This window comes from Squalius cephalus, assembly GCF_949319135.1.
Source record: "Squalius cephalus genome assembly, chromosome: 2".
Taxonomy (NCBI): domain Eukaryota; kingdom Metazoa; phylum Chordata; class Actinopteri; order Cypriniformes; family Leuciscidae; genus Squalius; species Squalius cephalus.
In genome coordinates, this window is record NC_137123.1 from 42,188,088 (window position 1) to 42,207,504 (window position 19,417).

The 19,417-nt window shown below is 37.1% G+C and overlaps 1 protein-coding gene across 9 annotated transcripts in view; it reads right to left on the reverse strand.

Annotated features, from left to right (window-relative positions):
- The window catches only part of psip1a (PC4 and SFRS1 interacting protein 1a), a 415,986-nt gene that overhangs the window by 277,407 nt on the left and 119,162 nt on the right, over positions 1-19,417 (reverse strand). For all 9 annotated transcript variants that reach the window (XM_079863315.1, XM_079863316.1, XM_079863313.1 and 6 more), the window contains 2 exons: positions 2,434-2,524; positions 2,162-2,238 (listed from right to left, as the gene is read on the reverse strand). In XM_079863315.1, the coding sequence (XP_079719441.1) occupies positions 2,162-2,238; positions 2,434-2,505 (149 nt within the window). In that variant the 5' untranslated portion in view covers positions 2,506-2,524. The remainder of the gene's footprint in view (positions 1-2,161; positions 2,239-2,433; positions 2,525-19,417) is intronic.

Below are 19,417 nucleotides of genomic sequence, written 5' to 3' on the forward strand. Positions count from 1 at the left end.
TAGAATGGTAGGCAACCTTTCAGTGCTTGTATACATGTTCGACACGAGGATGTTTTTATATTCTATAATAAAACACAGCATGGTAAAAGTAGGCTAGTATATATATATATATATATATATATATATATGTGTGTGTGTGTGTGTGTGTGTGTGTGTGTGTGTGTGTGTATTCTGTACATTTTAAAAAGCTATTTTAACCTGAAAAATCTAAAATGTATTCCCCAAATTGTGCAGCATACTTTCTCTTGATATCAGCATGTTCACAGCTGTTTTGTTGTTGTTTTTAGAGGAACAAGATGCCACTGAATAAGTCCTGCTGACTTCAACATTCACATAAGTCTCCATCCATGAACATGCTAAAGTGAAAAATCAAACACCATGGAAATGAAAGGTATGTACTATGTTTCAGGAATGGCACAAAGGTGTGTGACAGTTCAAGTCTCTGTCTTTAGTTCAGTGTGTTAAATAATGTGTTTTTTGTCATTTGTGTATCTTTGGAACAAAAACAAGGTTGCTCAGAATGGCAGGGCCTGATGGCTCCTAATAGGGCCATTAGGGAGTGTCTTTGTCTTTCTCAGGTGAGAAAACCTTATTAATGAGGTGATCCGCCCCTTCGAATAAAGCTTTCTAACACAAAACACGTCTTAGAAATCTTAAATCAATATATTGTCTTATCTGAATGAGCAGTCAGGGTGATTTTCACATAGTTTTGAAGCAAATATTCTAGGCTACGTGATACCATTTTCAAAAGTCTTATGAAGAAATAATCAGTATGGGTTTCATGAGCTTATTTCAGTGACAATTGTTTTTTGTTTTTTCACAAACCACGCATAAATGTTATTATCTCAAAACTACAAACTTTTATATACTTGCTGCTGATATATTATTGTAGCAGAGTTTGTGCTGAATACAGTGTAATCAGACTTTAGCCATGAAAATGTCACAAGTAACAGAAATAAGCACAAATGTCAGAGCATGTCAGAACACCTCCAGGGCCCAGAAAACAGCTCAGACCCCAGAGGGTTAATATCTAGTATTGAGTCAAATTTACAACAGATATAATCTCATGTGCACTGCTATTACTATGTACATATCAATCATCATAAAACTATGTCTGATTAAAACCGAGGCAGAACCTTGTCTTTCCAAGACATGGTTATTGAAGTGTTAATGTGAACAATGAGCCTGGTCCCCTCTCCTTACAAGGGTGTCAAAGTCTGGACAAAATATGTACAGTGACGTGATATAACTGCCAGATTCAAAAATTATGCGTTCGCGCGTTGGCTGGCGCTGAGCCAGAGACGGACGTGCTCAGCGCTTGTCATATATCACAACTATTTGCAATGTTTTCAAACACATCTTTCATTTAGGTTTCAGACATTTAAATACACATAAGCACTAGTAAAACGATACATTTGGAGTTTATAAAATACACACTGATGTCTATGGAAGCAGCAATAACAATCTATTCGAATATAATATAATTTGCCTGACGTGTGTTATTCATATCAGAAACACATAAATTAAGTAACTATAAAGTTTACTCTATTCTTATCACAGTTCAACGGCCACTTTCTTACATGTATTTCAGGAGAAACTAATGAATTTTCATGTTGTAAATCCAACAGACAGGACTCTCTGAACTGCGGCGCAAACAAACATTAAGGGGGAACGTTCTAAAATAACGGTCGAATTGAAAAAACTCACTCTGGGGGTCAGTTAGAATATTTTAAACTTACACGTTAAAGGGTTAATGTCCGAGTTACCGAGTGCATTCTAATCCTTACAGTAGTAGGCCCGCCTAACTGTACTGCGTGCTATACTGCCATTTATTGGCGTTCGCTTGTATAGCATCAAATTAGTAATTCTGAACCAAAACCATTACTCAATTGTAATATTTTTTAAAAACTTCCTCACGGGCCAGATGACAGTGTTCGGCGGGCCATAGTTTGCCCCCCTCTGGTCTAGAGTGTGCACACATTTACGATTAAGTTTATTTTATATAAATCCCGATATGTGCATAGAAAATGCACGATTCCTTTTTTGTGCATACGCAAAGTAAATACATCAGGTCCCAGGTCTTTAACCAGTCATTTTGATTTTGACCAATATGAAGCTCAACAACAATACAACACAAAGTTTTCGACAAATTTCTACTTACGTTTCATGAGTGCCAAAAAAGAAGATTGGAAACTTTATATTTGACAGTTTGACGGCTCCATCTGGAATCTCATCAATCTGAAATTACACAGTGGCATATGTAAAGCATGAAACTGCAGCATAAGTAAACATTTAAAGGCATTTAAAAGCACTAAACATTAATCAGACAGTGACATTTGACTATACTAAACATATTAATAATAATAATAATAATATAATAATAATAATAATAATAATAATAGAAATTATGATCATTTAGTTGTGCTTGCTCACCCTTGCAGGCCAGTGGGGATAACCCTTCATCTTTGCAAAAATCAAATCACCAGGTTTGAAATCCCGAGCCATGTCAAGACAGATGGATCACCTTTTTTGGGACATAACAAAACATTTCCATTATTTGTACATCAAGACACCACTCATCACATTAACCTCCTCATGACACCGTGACATAGATTGTAATTAAAAAAATGTACTCAGTATTCTCTGATAAGTCATTATCTTAAGACGTGATATCACTCTCTGAAACGGTTTATTATAGCCTACTCGTAACAACTTGATTTAGGTTGGAGGTGTCTTGTTGACTGCTAAAAAGACCATCGCAAAAAACAAATAAAAAAACTGCCTCTGGCTTTTCTCTCCTCTTTCCATTCACTTGAAGTTCAAAGTGAAGCCCAGAGAATGGTTAGAATGTCAATTCATCTTAATTGAAGAAAAGGTGCACTCTCTCTAGAATAAAAAAAAAGTTTGAATATTAAGGTTATTAGTATAAAACAAGTAAGGTTTCGACCACTGTCAAGGCCTTCATCAGACATCAAGAACAACTATATCACACACTGCTTTATCCACTCTTACATCAATATCCCCTCAGTGGACATTTACAATGCTAAATGAGTTCTCAATTATCTTGATGCTTCACCAACATACAACAGTGAACATGGTATAGCTACAAAATAAATCAAATTGCTTGAGAAAATATCTCAATTAGCTTTGGAGTTATAGACATTTATATGAAAAAACACGCAAAAAATGACTGACACATGACTTTGATTGGATTTTACTACCACTTACTATCAATATTTTCGCATTTGGGCATTGGTGAATAGCTATCGACCTATGTTTCCAAACTTCTGACGGTGGTTTCGTCTCGATCGGACTAGCGGTTTCGAAGAAATCGCCAAATATTTTTAAGCGCTAAATCACAACGCTACACAAACCTTAAGGCGAAATCTAGCATGTTTGGTATCGTTGGACTCGGCAAGGATTCTGGAGTCTATTGAGATGACTCCCGTGAAAATAAGTCGACCACACCCAGAGTTATAAGCATTTGGAAAAATAAATTCACCACTAGGTGGCGCTGTTCCGAAACTTCTCAGGCTCCTTCAGGACATCGTGCTGATGACCCATACCAAGTTTCGTAACAATCCGTTCATGCGTGTTATGAAGTTTGTTAAGAACTGGTAAAATAATAATCACTGTGGGGCATCGATGAGAATGCACAAAACTCCTTTTAGTTGCTTTTATTTGATGGCTCAACATGTGGATCAAGGTGTGTCAAGTCAACTTTATTTATATAGCGCTTTTCACAATGCAGATTGTATCAAAGCAGCTTCACAGTATTAAATAAAATAGTACATCAGTGTTTGTTTCTAGTGTAAAACGTCCACGTTTGGTAATGCTGATCAATAGTATTGTTGATTGATTGATTAAATTAAGTATCCCCAACTGAGCAAGCCAAAGGCAACAGTGGCAAGGAACCGAAAAACTCCATCAGGTGACCTAATGGAGAAAAAAAAAAACCTTGGGAGAACCCAGGCTCAGTCGGGGGCCAGTTCTCCTCTGGCGTTTATGAACTAGAGACCGGATTTAACTGTAAGATTAAAAATATTATATAAATGCCTGGCTGAAGAGATGCGTCTTTAATCTAGTTTTAAACTGGGAGAGCGAGTCTGAGCAACGAACAGTATCAGGAAGGCTATTCCAGAGTTTTGGAGCTAAATGTGAAAATGCTCTCCCTCCTTTGGATGATCTGGATATCCTAGGTATGACCAAAAGCCTTGAATTTAGTGATCTTAAAGAGCGCGATGGATTATAGGGCGATAGAAGATCGGTTAAATAAACTGGAGCTAAGCCGTTTAGGGCTTTATAAGTCAGTAGCAATACCTTGTAATTAATACGGGACTTTATAGGTAACCAATGTAGTGATGATAAAATTGGTGTTATATGGTCAAATTTTCTTGATCTAGTAAGAACTCTAGCGGCGGCATTTTGGACTAACTGTAGCTTGTTTATTGAGGATGTGTGGTTACTATAAAAGAATAACAACACTGCCATCAGTTACAAGTATGACAAACATCAAACATTAACACATTGATGCATATAACAAGCAGGTTTCACCAGGTTTAAAAGAGTTAAACACCAGATCTAAATCCTCAAGTGACCAATTGCAAACAATGTACTACATCAACATTCATATACATACAACAAATAATATTATTCATGGTTAAGATAGAAAGGTACCCACCAAACAATCTGTACACATAATCATCATACATAACAATATGAGAATATATATAAAATACAAACTATCAACTTACACTTGATGCACGCACACAGTCCACGTATCAAAAAACCCAGTCAAGGCCATCATTGCCCTTAGGCCTCGACCACCATTCAAATGGCTTCCACCATGTCCATGTGCTCAAAGAGGAAGTGGGGTGACAGATATTTAAAGGAAGTGGGGTGACAGATATATATAACAGTCAGTATCGCCCTCTACTGGCTCAGTTCCTTCAGAACAATGCGTTCTTAAAATACAGCATTTTAGCACAAAATTCAAAATGGCCGAAAGTTGGTGGCACTCGAGGGATTGGTTTTAAGACACCAAATTTGCTATGGTGACTTTTCAGACTGTCCTTTATCAGTGTGCCAAATTTCATAACTTTCCTGCAATCGGTTCTATGGGCTGCCATAGACTCCCAGAGCGGAAGAAGAAGAAGAAGAATATAGCTGCAAGCAGTAATTATCGGGGCCAAGCAGAATAAGACAACAAGACATTCGAACATGGCTGGGAGTGTCGTACCAACTGCAGCAAGGAGCAATTAAAGACATTTAAAGATGAATTTAGTCAAAATGGCTGAAAAATCATATACATTAACTAAAAATATGATTTAATGGACTATCACTTTCGACCAATAGGTGGCGCAGTTACAAAACTGATGTGATGTGGTCAGAGTGAAGTGACAATGACACATACAAAGTTTGGTGTCAATATATCAAGGCATTGCAGAGATAAAGCCTGAATAGTGTTTATGGCAACATGCCTCAAATTTGCTGCTGCGCTATACAAAAACGGTTTCGTCTATCGACACGAAATCCATAACTTTTGGTCAGCACAGTCTGGAGATGATACGATTCGATTTTGGTGAAAATTGGACAAACGGTCTAGGAGGAGTTCGAAAAAGTAGGTTTTGACTGAAAATCAAGATGGCGGACAGGAAGTTCGGCCAAATAAGGTAAACTTGGTATCTATGTTCTCGGCTTGACCCAAGGAATCTATTAAGACCGGTGGCATTTCAATAGCCAGATTTATTCAAAAATTATTAGCCTTTATGGAAATTTTGTTATAACTTTTGACCACTAGGTGACGCTATCTCAAAATATTATGAGTACCTTCAGGGGATGGTGCTGATGGCACATTCTGAGTTTCGTAATACTACACCAATGCATTTGTTTAGTATAGCATTTTATTTTACAAAACTGTATTGAAGTCAATAGGAATTTCATGTTTTGTTCTATTATAGCACCACCTAGAGGCTCAGTCCCACCATTTTTTTATGTGTCCTCAGAGTGAGCCCATACATATGTGTGTCAATTTTGGTGAAGATATCTCAATTCGCTTCAGAGTTATAGACATTTATATGAAAAAACACGTAAAAAATGACTGACACATGACTTTGATTGGATTTTACTACCCATTACTATCAATATTTTCGCATTTGGGCATTGGCATATAGCCATCAACCTATGTTTTCAAACTTCTGATGGTGGTTTCGTCTCGATCGGACTAGCGGTTTCGAAGATATCGGCAAATGTTTAAGCGCTAAATCACAACGCTACACAAACCGTAAGGCGAAACCTAGCATGTTTGGTATTGTAGGACTCGGCATGGATTCAGGAGTCTAATGAGATGAGTCTCGTGAAAATACGTCACCCACACAAAGTTATAAGCATTTGAAAAAAAAAAAAAATTCACCACTAGGTGGCGCTGTTCCGAAAATTCTCAGACTCCTTCAGGACATTGTGCTGATGACCCATACCAAGTTTCGTAACAATCCGTTCATGCGTTCTTAAAATACAGCATTTTAGCACAAAATTCAAAATGGCTGACAGTCAAAATGGCCGATATGGTAAAATTGGATATCAGTCGACTCGGCATGTTGCCCTGAATCTAACGATCTAACGAACATTTTTTTATGATTTTTGGACACACTGTTAGGTGGCGCTGCGCCGAAACGCAGCATGTAGCCTCAGGTCCTGCTTGTGATGACATGTACCAAGTTTGGTCTGAATACGATTAACCGTTGCGGAGATACAGCCTTACGACTGTTTTTGCAAGCGCTATGTAAAATTAATTTGTGCGGCATTCGAGAACGGTTTGATCAATTTTTATGAATTCCATAACTTTTTGTCGGCATGGTCTGGAGATGATCTGGTTCAATTTTCGTGAAAATCGGAGCATCGGCCTAGGAGGAGTTCGAAAAAGTAGGTTTTTCAGATAATTCAAAATGGCGGACAAATTTCCATGACGGAAAATGACGTCATAGGGTGCAATCGAATCGGCTTGAGCCAAGGAATCAGAGGGAAATTTTTTTTAGAAATTTTGTTTCTAGCCCTTGTGGTTCAAAGTTATTAGCATAAACATGAGTGAAACTTGTGAAGTGAAGAAGAAGAAGAAGAAGAAGAAGAAGAAGAAGAAGAAGAAGAAGAAGAAGAAGAAGAAATGTAACCACTGACATAATAGATGGAAAAGACCATTTACAGCCAATACAGGCAATGTACCGAAATATACGGTTTTAAAGCTTTTTAACAGTTATAGCGCCACCTATTGTCCGATCTCCATAAAATTTTGCATGCTTGTTAATGATGTTATGTCACATATTCTCACCAATTTTTGTGAAGTTCTGAGTTTTCATTTAGGATTTATAGGCTTTATAGTTTATTTTGCCACGCCCATTTTATAAATGACCCTATTACAGCCATCCAAATGCAAAATTTCAACTTTTTTTTGATAATTACAACTGAAAAAAACAACTGATACCAGCTCTCAGTGATATGTGTCGGGTCCCCGTTTTGATAACAGTAACTTTCTCAAATGTTTACAGAACAAGCGGGAACCCAGTGTGCCTGTATCTTTCTCTATTGCTGTTCTATTACAAGATAGAAAGTCTAAGGCCTTCAATAGCCGTACAGCAAACCTAACTAATCTGGTGCCTATTACACGTCAAACTAAGATTGATGTGGGGAAAAGTAAGTCTGTTAAGTTAGCACTCTTTAACATCCGCTCACTTAAAAATAAATCACTTCTAGTCAACGACTTAATAACCACAAACAACCTGGATTTTATGCTTCTAAATGAAACATGGCTAGAAGAAAGCTGCAGTGCAACAATCCTCAATGAAACATCCCCTCTTAACTTTACTTATATGAGTGTCTGCAGAGCTGTTAAGAGAGGTGGGGGTCTAGCTGCTCTTTTTAAAGATATCTATCAATGTAAGCAAATATCATTTGGGAATTACTTGTCTTTCGAATATCTGGGTATTGTGTTAAAAGGTGCTCCACGCATTTTACTTATCATTATTTACAGGCCTCCAAAATACTCTTCAGCCTTTGCTGAGGACTTTACAGAACTATTATCAACAATTACATCAGAGTTTGACTGTTTTGCCATTGCTGGAGATTTTAACATCCACATAGATAGTGCAGAAAACAACATGGCTAAAGAAATCAAAACTGTTTTAAAAACTTTTGATCTGACTCAGCATGTACATGGACCCACACACAATCGTGGACACACTCTAGATTTACTTATCAGTAAGGGTCTAAACATTTTATCGATTGTTATTAAGGATGTAGCACTGTCTGATCATTTCTGTATTTTCTTTGATATATTGATCTCTCCTGCCATTGAAGCTAAATCTGTGTCTGTCAAGAAGAGATGCTTAAATGAGAACACCAGTGTACTATTTATGAAGGCTATATCCTTAACACCAAGTATATCTGCTGACTCTGTTGATTTTCTCCTTGATTCTTTTAACTCAAAAGTTAAAAGTGTAATTGATGATATTGCTCCTGTCAAAGTCAGGAAGAAGAATGGCAGACAAAAAGCACCTTGGAGAAACTCAACAGCAGTGCAAAATATGAAAAGACAATGCAGAAAAGTAGAGCGCATGTGGCGGAAGACAAAACTTGTAGTCCATTATAACATCTACAAAGACAGCATCCATGCTTTTAATATGGAACTAGGCAAAGCTAGACAGACTTTCTTCTCAAATATTATAAACAGTAATTTAAACAACACACGCACTCTTTTTGCTACTGTAGAGAGACTGACAAACCCCCCAAGCCAGATTCCCAGTGAAATGCTCTCAGACAGCAAGTGCAGTGAGTTTGCTTCTTTCTTCTCTGAGAAAATCAATAATATCAGAAAGGTGATCAGCACATCCTTGAGTTGCCCTGGGGTCAGACAGATCAAACCGCCTGAGAAAGTAGTTACTATGTCTGATTTCAAAGAAATTGATGGCAAAATTTTGGAAGAAAACGTACAGCACCTTAAAACATCAACCTGCGCTCTTGACACACTTCCCACATCATTTTTCAAAAGTGTGTTTAACAGTTTAGAGGCAGATCTCCTAGAAGTGGTAAATGCCTCACTTCTCTCTGGGAGTTTTCCAAACTCCCTGAAAACTGCAGTTGTCAAGCCCCTCCTGAAAAAGAACAATCTGGATAAGACCATATTAACCCTCTGGGGACCAAGCTGTTTTTGGGGTCCTTGAGATGTTCTGACATGCCTTGATGTTTGTGCTTTTTTCAGTTATTTATAAACATGTTAATGGCAAAGGTGTAAATTCACTCTATATAGCACAAACAGGGCTACCATAATATGCGAGCAACGTGCATGTAGATGTTTGTATTTTTAAGAGAATAATGTTTATGCGTGGTTATTGGAAAAAAATAAAATGAAAGTTGCTGATTTAAGAACACAAAACACATAATAAATATGTGTCCACAAGACTTTTGACTAATTGATGTTGTCCCTTTGAGTTCTAGCTTCAAAATTATATGAAAATCATCCTGCCTGATTGTTCACATGAAACACTACATTGATTTAAACATTGTAAAACAGTTTTTTTGTCAGAAGAGGTTTATGCGTGGGAGTGGTAATGGGTCATCAATATTAATGAGATTCAGACCAGAGGTGTGACATAGACGCTCCCCCAAGTGTTAATGGGCCATCAGTGAGGCAGCCTGAACAAAGAATGAGGAGATTCAAATGTTTTGTTTTTCAATCTGTTTTATTGTAATTTTGTAAAAACAAAAGTAAAGGCAGGTATCTCACAGTAAATGCTTATGCCCCGTTGATGCGGGCTCTAAGCAAATCAAATGTGACCATATATTACATGTGACCTTTTATATTAACATTACCAATCAATAATTGTTATATTGTGCATGCATAACAACACATTTGTTGCAAAGCCACACAGGCACATATAGGCTACATTTGTATCATCAGTATAAGTATATAAACAAAATGTAACTAACATCTGTAAAATAGTAGGTAAATATGTACTAACTCTTTTTGATTTTTGTTGCTGCGTGTCCTCGTTGCAGTGGAAGGCGAGAGTGAACAAGCTACATTCCTTTTAAAAAAAGTTACAAAACATATGTAACATCAACCAATCTCCAAAAATAAATAATAAAGTCATACAGGCTCATATTATTAACACTAAGTATAAACAAAATTGAACTAACACCTGTAAAATAGTGGGTAAATATGTACTTACTCTTTCTGATTTCTGACTGTGTTGCTAAGCGCACTCCGAGTTGCAGGCGGAGGTAGTGATGAAGCTACATTCCTTTTAAAAAAGTTGAAGAATATTATTACATAAATATAACTATAGTAGCATTAGTCTATAATGAATTACTGATGTAAATAATTTTAGACGCGTGGAATAAGCCTATATGCGTGTCAATGGGCCATTACCGGAGAGGCACACCGCAAACATTAGCCTAACACATTTGTGCACTTCATTAACTGGGTATATTTACACATTTCAGCACATTTACACACATTTACAACTGATATTTGCGAGCATGCATCGTTAATGATAATGAGGCAGCATTTATATAGTCAAAATATAATCTAAACACCTACTTTCTAAAATAATTTCTAAATTCTATCTTTCATACATAATGATCTAAACATATCATTTAGGCTACACATACAAATACAAATTTCCTAACCAAGGGGTGTAGCATATGTACACAAAAAAACAAAACAAAACATTTTTAACGTTGAAATGGTACGAGATATTAAATTCATGGTATAGATATGCACTTTCATTAGATCGTGTTGAATAGGTAGATATAAAATGTCAGTACTCTGGATGGCAAGTCCACCCAGTATAATATGTAAGCTCATGTTTTGAATAGCTTGTCAATTAATGCAAGTAAGAATAAATACTTACTCATCCGAAATTCTATCCACGGCTGGATCAAGTCGCTCTTCAAAATACAAACGGTCGTCATCAGAGTAGTCGCGCTCCTCTTCTGATGAAAATCTGGACTCTTCGTCGCTAGTATCCAGGACGAACTGAAGGGCTTCCGCACCGGTGTACCGTGTCATCTTCCCAACGCGCAGGTGACGAAATGATGAAACTTGAAGCGTTTAATGCATTTGCTTGGGGGCGTTTACCTGTTTTGCATAGATGGCTTAGCACATTATCTTGTGAATAGCGCGCTCCGTGAGTAGGCGTGAACGAATTAAAGTCAATGAGCTCGTAATGAGCTCGACTGGAATCGCTCTCTTTTTATACAGATTACAGAAGCTGATAATATTTGTTTTTTATATAAATGACTTCATTTAACAGATGCGATCTCAAGCTTTATGCCCGTGGGTCTGTTTGCCTGTTTGACTGAATTTTCGCGGAGTTATAGATGGGAGTTATGGGAGTTTACTGACAGAGAGAAGGCAGAAATCGCATCATGTTAAAGTTTCTTTATTTGTCAAAAAGCCAAACACTTTATTTTTATTGTGAGTATACAGAAAAAAAATAGAAACTGAACAGGATCGATTGATGTATAACACGAAAATTAAAGATCAAAATTAACAGAGCATTTTGTGTTTATTTTTCATTGCTAAAAAAAAAAAGTTGCAGGTAAAAATTTTCACGAAGAAAATGCAATAAACATAAAGATAAGAACCGCCCACCACTGTTTTGTATGTTTTTCATACCAAAATGCTGAATATAATATGAAAAGTTGGTACTTTTTAGTGGTTTTAAGCACTCCCTCTCCCTTCCACTAGGCTGGGCGTGACGTCATAAGAGGAACTCCAAGCCTAGAGTTACTGTAGTCTAATGGCAAGTAGGCTAGCAGTTATATTGAAATAACTCAATTGTAAACATAATCGTGTGTGCTGGCTTCAAGAGGGCCGTGATCCTGCCTGAAATGAGAGTAAGCTATTCGCAAAACAAACAGGTTCAGGCAGCATGCACACAAAGTTAAACCGAACTTTTATTTTGACGGGTTGCCGCGAAGACCTTTGAGTTTCTGTGTGTGTAGCTATGATATGACGATAGTTTTTCTCAAATGAAACGGTAAAATGACTAAGAGTGGTTCTGGAGATGAATTTCATCATGTCATCATATCGTGAGTGGCAGCAGCTAGACTGAAAACAGCGCGCGCATCACTCGTGCTTCAGTGTGTGTGTGTGTGTGTGTGTGGGTGTGAGGTAAATGACACCGCGCGTCTGCGCCATTCATTCACACAGAGACAAACAGAACATGCGAGGTTAATATTTAAATAGTATTTCTGCAGTTTAATATACACAGACACTCGTGGTATATATCGGCTACAGTGCTCATAGTAATAAAAGTTAGTCTGGAGCCCCGTGCTTAGATAAACATGGAAGTGACTGAACGCAGCTATTACTGGTTACCGAATATACCCGGTGCTACAGAAATGCTGGTAACGTCACATTTTCAGTATAGTACCGGTATTTTGACAACACTAGTTTCCCACCTCCTCAGCCTCCCAGTCGTTCTCCATAATCAAGCCACAAACACTAGGAGTCTAGCAGAGTATGGCTGCAACTTCCTTCTATGACGTCATCACCCAGTTGCTGTAAAAACGCGCTACCTTTGAAAAAACCCTAATAAATGTTATTTTAACGCATTTTAAGATAGAAATGTTTACATATATACATATTGAGCACTTAATTTACACATTAATTGGTTGTGGTGGTTAACCTGCAACTTACACTTTAAGCAACTATAGGCCGATCTCAAATCTTCCTTTCATAGGCAAGATCATTGAAAAAGTTGTCTTCAATCAGCTGAACAAATTCTTATGCTCGAATGGATACTTTGACAATTTTCAATCTGGTTTCCGACCGCACCACAGCACAGAGACAGCGCTCATAAAGATAATAAACGATATTCGCTTAAATACTGATTCAGGCAAAATATCAGTGCTGGTACTACTCGACCTCAGTGCTGCATTTGACACTGTCGATCATAACATACTTCTTGACAGGCTGGAAAACTGGGTGGGGCTTTCTGGGATAGTCCTAAAATGGTTCAGGTCATACTTAGATGCGAGAGGTTATTATGTGAGTATAGGAGATCATAAGTCTGAGTGGACATCCATGACATGCGGAGTCCCTCAAGGCTCAATTCTTGCGCCACTCCTGTTCAACCTGTATATGCTCCCAATGAGCCAAATAATGAGAAAGAACCAAATTGCTTACCACAGCTATGCAGACGACACACAGCTCTACTTAGCCCTATCGCCTAACGATTACAGCCCCATTGACTCCCTGTGCCAATGCATTGACGAAGTCAACAGTTGGATGTGTCAAAACTTTCTTCAGTTAAACAAAGACAAAACTGAAGTCATTGCGTTTGGAAACAAAGATGAAGTTCTCAAGGTGAATGCATACCTTCACTCTAGGGGTCAAACAACTAAAAATCAAGCCAGGAATCTTGGTGTGACACTAGAGTCAGACCTTAGTTTCAGTAATCATGTCAAAGCAATAACTAAATCAGCATACTATCATCTGAAAAATATTGCAAGAATTAGATGCTTTGTTTCCAGACAAGACTTAGAGAAACTTGTGCATGCTTTCATCACCAGCAGGGTGGATTATTGTAATGGACTCCTCACTGGCCTTCCCAAAAAGACCATAAGACAGTTGCAGCTCATACAGAACGCTGCCGCCAGGATTCTGAGCAGAACTAGAAAATATGAACATATCACACCAGTCCTCAGGTCTTTACACTGGCTCCCAGTTAAATTTAGGATTGATTTTAAAGTATTATTACTGGTATATAAATCATTCAATGGCCTAGGACCTCAATACATTGCAGATATGCTCACTGAAAACCCAACAGATCACTCAGATCACTAGGATCATATCAGCTAGAAATACCAAGGGTTCACTCTAAGCATGGTGAATCTGCTTTTAGCTATTATGCCAGCCGCAGCTGGAACCAGCTTCCAGAGGAGATCAGATGTGCTCCTACAGTAGTCACATTCAAATCCAGACTCAAAACACTTGTTTAACTATGCATTTACTGAATGAGCACTGTGCCAATGTTCGTCCGACTGTTTGTACTGTACTGTATTTTATTTTTTATTTTTCTAAACTGTTTTAATTATTCTTATTTCTTTTTATTATTTTAATTTCTTCTATGTAAAGCACTTTGAATTGCCATTGAGTATGAAATGTGCTATATAAATAAACTTGCCTTGCCTTGCCTAATTATTGATCTAGAGAGTCCAGAGAATTGTCCTAGACTGGTCTGGTTCCAATCGGGCGAAAAACCTAGGACTAGTTCGCAAAAGTAGGTTTTTAACATGTTTGCGAATATTTAATGAACGGTTTGATTATTTTGACTATTGAAGAACGGAATGGTTCTTGAGGCAAAGTTGTTCGGCATGAGCAGATCTATCAAATTATATGCATTTTGTGACGATAAGTGTAACACTATGTGATTACAGAGCCATAAAACTCGTTAGCGCCAACTAGTGGCCGATTTCTTTCAAAATCGTTACAGACCTCTAGGGCCATGAGTCGAACATGCCCATCGAGTTTCGTTCTGATCGGCCTCCGTTAACCCTCTGGGGACCAAAAACGCGCCCGCGCGTTTTGCTCGTTTTTTTTTTTAGCAATGAAAAATAAACACAAAATGCTCTGTTCATTATGATCTTTAATTTTCGTGTTATACATCAATCGATCCTGTTCAGTTTCTATTTTTTTTCTGTATACTCACAATAAAAATAAAGTGTTTTGCTTTTTGACAAATAAAGAAACTTTAACATGATGCGATTTCTGCCTTCTCTCTGTCAGTAAACTCCCATTTGAAACGCGTTCGAAAATGATCTATAACTCCGCGAAAATTCAGTCAAACAGGCAAACAGACCCACGGGCATAAAGCTTGAGATCGCATCTTTTAAATGAAGTCATTTATATAAAAAACAAATATTATCAGCTTCTGTAATCTGTATAAAAAGAGAGCGATTCCAGTCGAGCTCATTACGAGCTCATTGACTTTAATTCGTTCACGCCTACTCACGGAGCGCGCTATTCACAAGATAATGTGCTAAGCCATCTATGCAAAACAGGTAAACGCCCCCAAGCAAATGCATTAAACGCTTCAAGTTTCATAATTTCGTCACCTGCGCGTTGGGAAGATGACACGGTACACCGGTGCGGAAGCCCTTCAGTTCGTCCTGGATACTAGCGACGAAGAGTCCAGATTTTCATCAGAAGAGGAGCGCAACTACTCTGATGACGACCGTTTGTATTTTGAAGAGCGACTTGATCCAGCCGTGGATAGAATTTCGGATGAGTAAGTATTTATTCTTACTTGCATTAGTTGACAAGCTATTCAAAACATGAGCTTACATATTATACTGGGTGGACTTGCCATCCAGAGTATTGACATTTGATATCTACCTATATTCAACACGATCTAATGAAAGTGCATTCTATACCATGAATTTAATATCTCGTACCATTTCAACGTCAAAAATGTTTTGTTTTGTTTTTTTGTGTACATATGCTACACCCCTTGGTTAGGAAATTTGTATTTGTATGTGTAGCCTAAATATGTTTAGATCATTATGTATGAAACATAGAATTTAGAAATTATTTTAGAAAGTAGGCCTAGTAGGTGTTTAGATTATATTTTGACTATATAAATGCTGCCTCATTATCATTAACGATGCATGCTCGCAAATATCAGTTGTAAATGTGTGTAAATGTGCTGAAATGTGTAAATATACCCAGTTAATGAAGTGCACAAATGTGTTAGGCTAATGTTTGCGGTGTGCCTCTCCGGTAATGGCCCATTGACACGCATATAGGCTTATTGCACGCGTCTAAAATTATTTACATCAGTTATTCATTATAGACTAATGCTACTATAGTTATATTTATGTAATAATATTCTTCAACTTTTTTTAAAAGGAATGTAGCTTCATCACTACCTCCGCCTGCAACTCGGAGTGCGCTTAGCAACACAGTCAGAAATCAGAAAGAGTAAGTACATATTTACCCACTATTTTACAGATGTTAGTTCAATTTTGTTTATACTTAGTGTTAATAATATGAGCCTGTATGACTTTATTATTTATTTTTGGAGATTGGTTGATGCCTTTACTTTTGTTTATTTTGGTCACATTTGATTTGCTTAGAGCTCGCATCAACGGGGCATAAGCATTTACTGTGAGATACCTGCCTTTACTTTTGTTTATTTATCGCTCACAATTGCTTTGTTTATAGCCGACTGATTATTTATTTTGGTCACATTTGATTTGCTTAGAGCTCGCATCAACGGGGCATAAGCATTTACTGTGAGATACCTGCCTTTACTTTTGTTTTTACAAAATTACAATAAAACAGATTGAAAAACAAAACATTTGAATCTCCTCATTCTTTGTTCAGGCTGCCTCACTTGATGGCCCATTAGCACTTGGGGGAGCGTCTATGTCACACCCCTGGTCTGAATCTCATTAATATTGATGACCCATTACCACTCCCACGCATAAACCTCTTCTGACAAAAAAACTGTTTTACAATGTTTAATGTAGTGTTTTATGTGAACAATTAGGCAGGATGATTTTCACATAATTTTGAAGCTAGAACTCAAAGGGACAACATCAATTAGTCAAAAGTCTTGTGGACACATATTTAATATGTGTTTTGTGTTCTTAAATCAGCAACTTTCATTTTATTTTTTTCCAATAACCACGCATAAACATTATTCTCTTAAAAATACAAACATGTACATACACGTTGCTCGCATATTATGGTAGCCCTGTTTGTGCTATATAGAGTGAATTTACACCTTTGCCATTAACATGTTTATAAATAACTGAAAAAAGCACAAATGTCAAGGCATGTCAGAACATCTCAAGGACCCCAAAAACAGCTTGGTCCCCAGAGGGTTAACCTTGTCTAATAGGTGCTCAAATTTCATTGGCCGATGGCGGGCATGTTTTTTGAGATACGCCAATGTCCTCATATACACACATGGCACCTTGAACCAATACACTGCATACCAATTTTCAAGTCAATCGGATTTTATTTACTGTGACCCCAAATTGAACTCATACACATGTGTACCAAGTTTGGTGAAGAGATCTCATTTACTTCTCGAGTTATAGCCATTTTAGTAAAATAGGCTCCACCCTCAACATTCTTTTTGCGCCCCCTAGCGACCATGAATCGAAATTTCGAACATTTCTGCGTTTTGTTCTTCAGGAGTCCAGCTTTAAAATGATATACAGATGGTAATCAACCAGAATGCCTATTACCGCCACGCCAGCCACCGCGGCAAAACTACCACGGCAAAAATAAACCAGTCGCATTTCAAAGTCTTTCGCGAAATGACCGCCAGGTGGCGCAAAGGGATATTGTGCAAAACAGCAGCAATTGCTGCATTTTTGTCAATTGCCGTAAGTGGGGTTAATGTTAATTAACAGTAAGGATGAAATACTACAACTATGGTTAACAGAATAGAACATTTTATAAGGCCAGAAAAATAGAATAACAAGTTAAAAATAGAGACGATAACAATATAACATGTATTTCATATTGCAGGCCTAAACGTCGGTGGGCGACAAGCCTATTCCCCGGGGAGCAGTGCGATAAAAAAACACACACACAAAAAAAAAAACACAAAAATAAATGTAATACCAAAAATAACAAAAAAAAAGTCAATTATGTGCAATGAAGTTGATTATTTGTACTATTCTATTAAGGATTGAGACGAATGAAGAGCGCTTCTCGCTCGTGTGAGCGAACACACATTGGAACGTTTGGGCACTTCGCAACGTGTAAAGTCATGGCCGAGCGGTAGAACTTACGTGTCGATCATATAGATGACACTGATTCAAATCCCGAATCAACTTGGACTACTGAAATTTTTATATTAGCCTATTAATGCATTTTATAGCCTATTATTGATGCAGAGAGATAGTCTAGTTCTAAAACTCTGTTACACCATAGTTTTTTGCTTATATTTATAAAATAAAATTACCATGCATGTCCATTTTACATTAAGGAACAAATATTATACAATGACTTTACTTCTGTAGCCTATAATAATTCCAATCGTAATTTCAAAAGCAGTTCTGTTAAAAATAATAATAATAATAATAATAATAATAAATATATCTATCTATCTATCTATCTATCTATCTATCTATCTATGCTAATTCAATAGACTATATAAAATATATAAAATACAGATATGCAACAGGCACATTTAAACGACAAACAATAAAATCAGAACCAGTATTCTGTTACGTTCATGGTTCCAGTGGCCGTAATGCACGGCTTTTCAAAATGTCACAAAGCGTTTTGAGATTGTTTTGAAAGAAATGTTGAAGTTTATAATTAAGTCTTTTGGCACACCACGACAAGTGGCGCTATGCATTGTTCTGAAGTCGGGTTTTAATCTGGCATGTTGAATAAGTGTTCGACAAACGCGGCGGCGCGTTCATTTGGATTTATTTTTCTCTTAACAGCTAAAATAACTTAACAGGCTACTCTGTATTTTTTCGGTCATACAGATAAGAGTAGAGTAGCCTACCTTGTTCAAAACTGTAAACTTTTATTCATATATTAGGCTAACGACAAAAGTTTGTTGTTCGTCTCTGTCTCCGGGAACTGCGCGTCACAAAAATGAACCGAAAGCCACTTGCCTCAGCTCAGTCACGATACGAAATTAATCGGCTGTCTAAAGGTTGATTATGTAATCCATATGAAACCGAGAGGTACAGAAGATCTACTCAAACATGTTTAGCTATCATGCGAGCGATTCCCAATGAGGAAAGGACAAGGAAAGGGTGAAAATCTCGCTCTAATTAAATGTAGGCTAAATCGCCCTGAATTAAATTGTAAAAACAGCTCAAATAAATGTATGTGTCAATGTTGCGATATTGTTTCATTTAAGTTCATAATTATTCTATAAATGTTATTTAGTTTAACAGCAGCACGAAGCACTGTGGTTCGAGATTTATTTGAATAAAAAAATAAAAAACTTTATTCACAAATCGCACCCTGGTTGTAAGGATTCAAAGATCCCTGTGGAATTTAATATTGAGTTGAACATTGAGTTGAACATTGAGTTTCATGACAACAAATGAACATGCGTTTGAAGATTGTATTTAGTTTTGCTTGGAAAAAGCTGGCCCAAACTGAAGTAGCGTTTTAATTCTTCAATTATTGAAATAGGCCTAATTAAATATTTAGTAATAAACATTTATGACAGAAATATTACTACATAGCCTAAATTATTTAATTCCTTATATCCTTATACAGTATAGTTGCTTTATCGTGGGGGTGCAGGACAAGAGGTGTTAATGTTCCGTCTTTCATATGGAGAGTGTCGGATAGCCAGCCTGATGAGAAGGCAAAAGCCAAAATTCTTTTAAGGATAAATCTCAAAATCTCCAAAAGTCCATATGA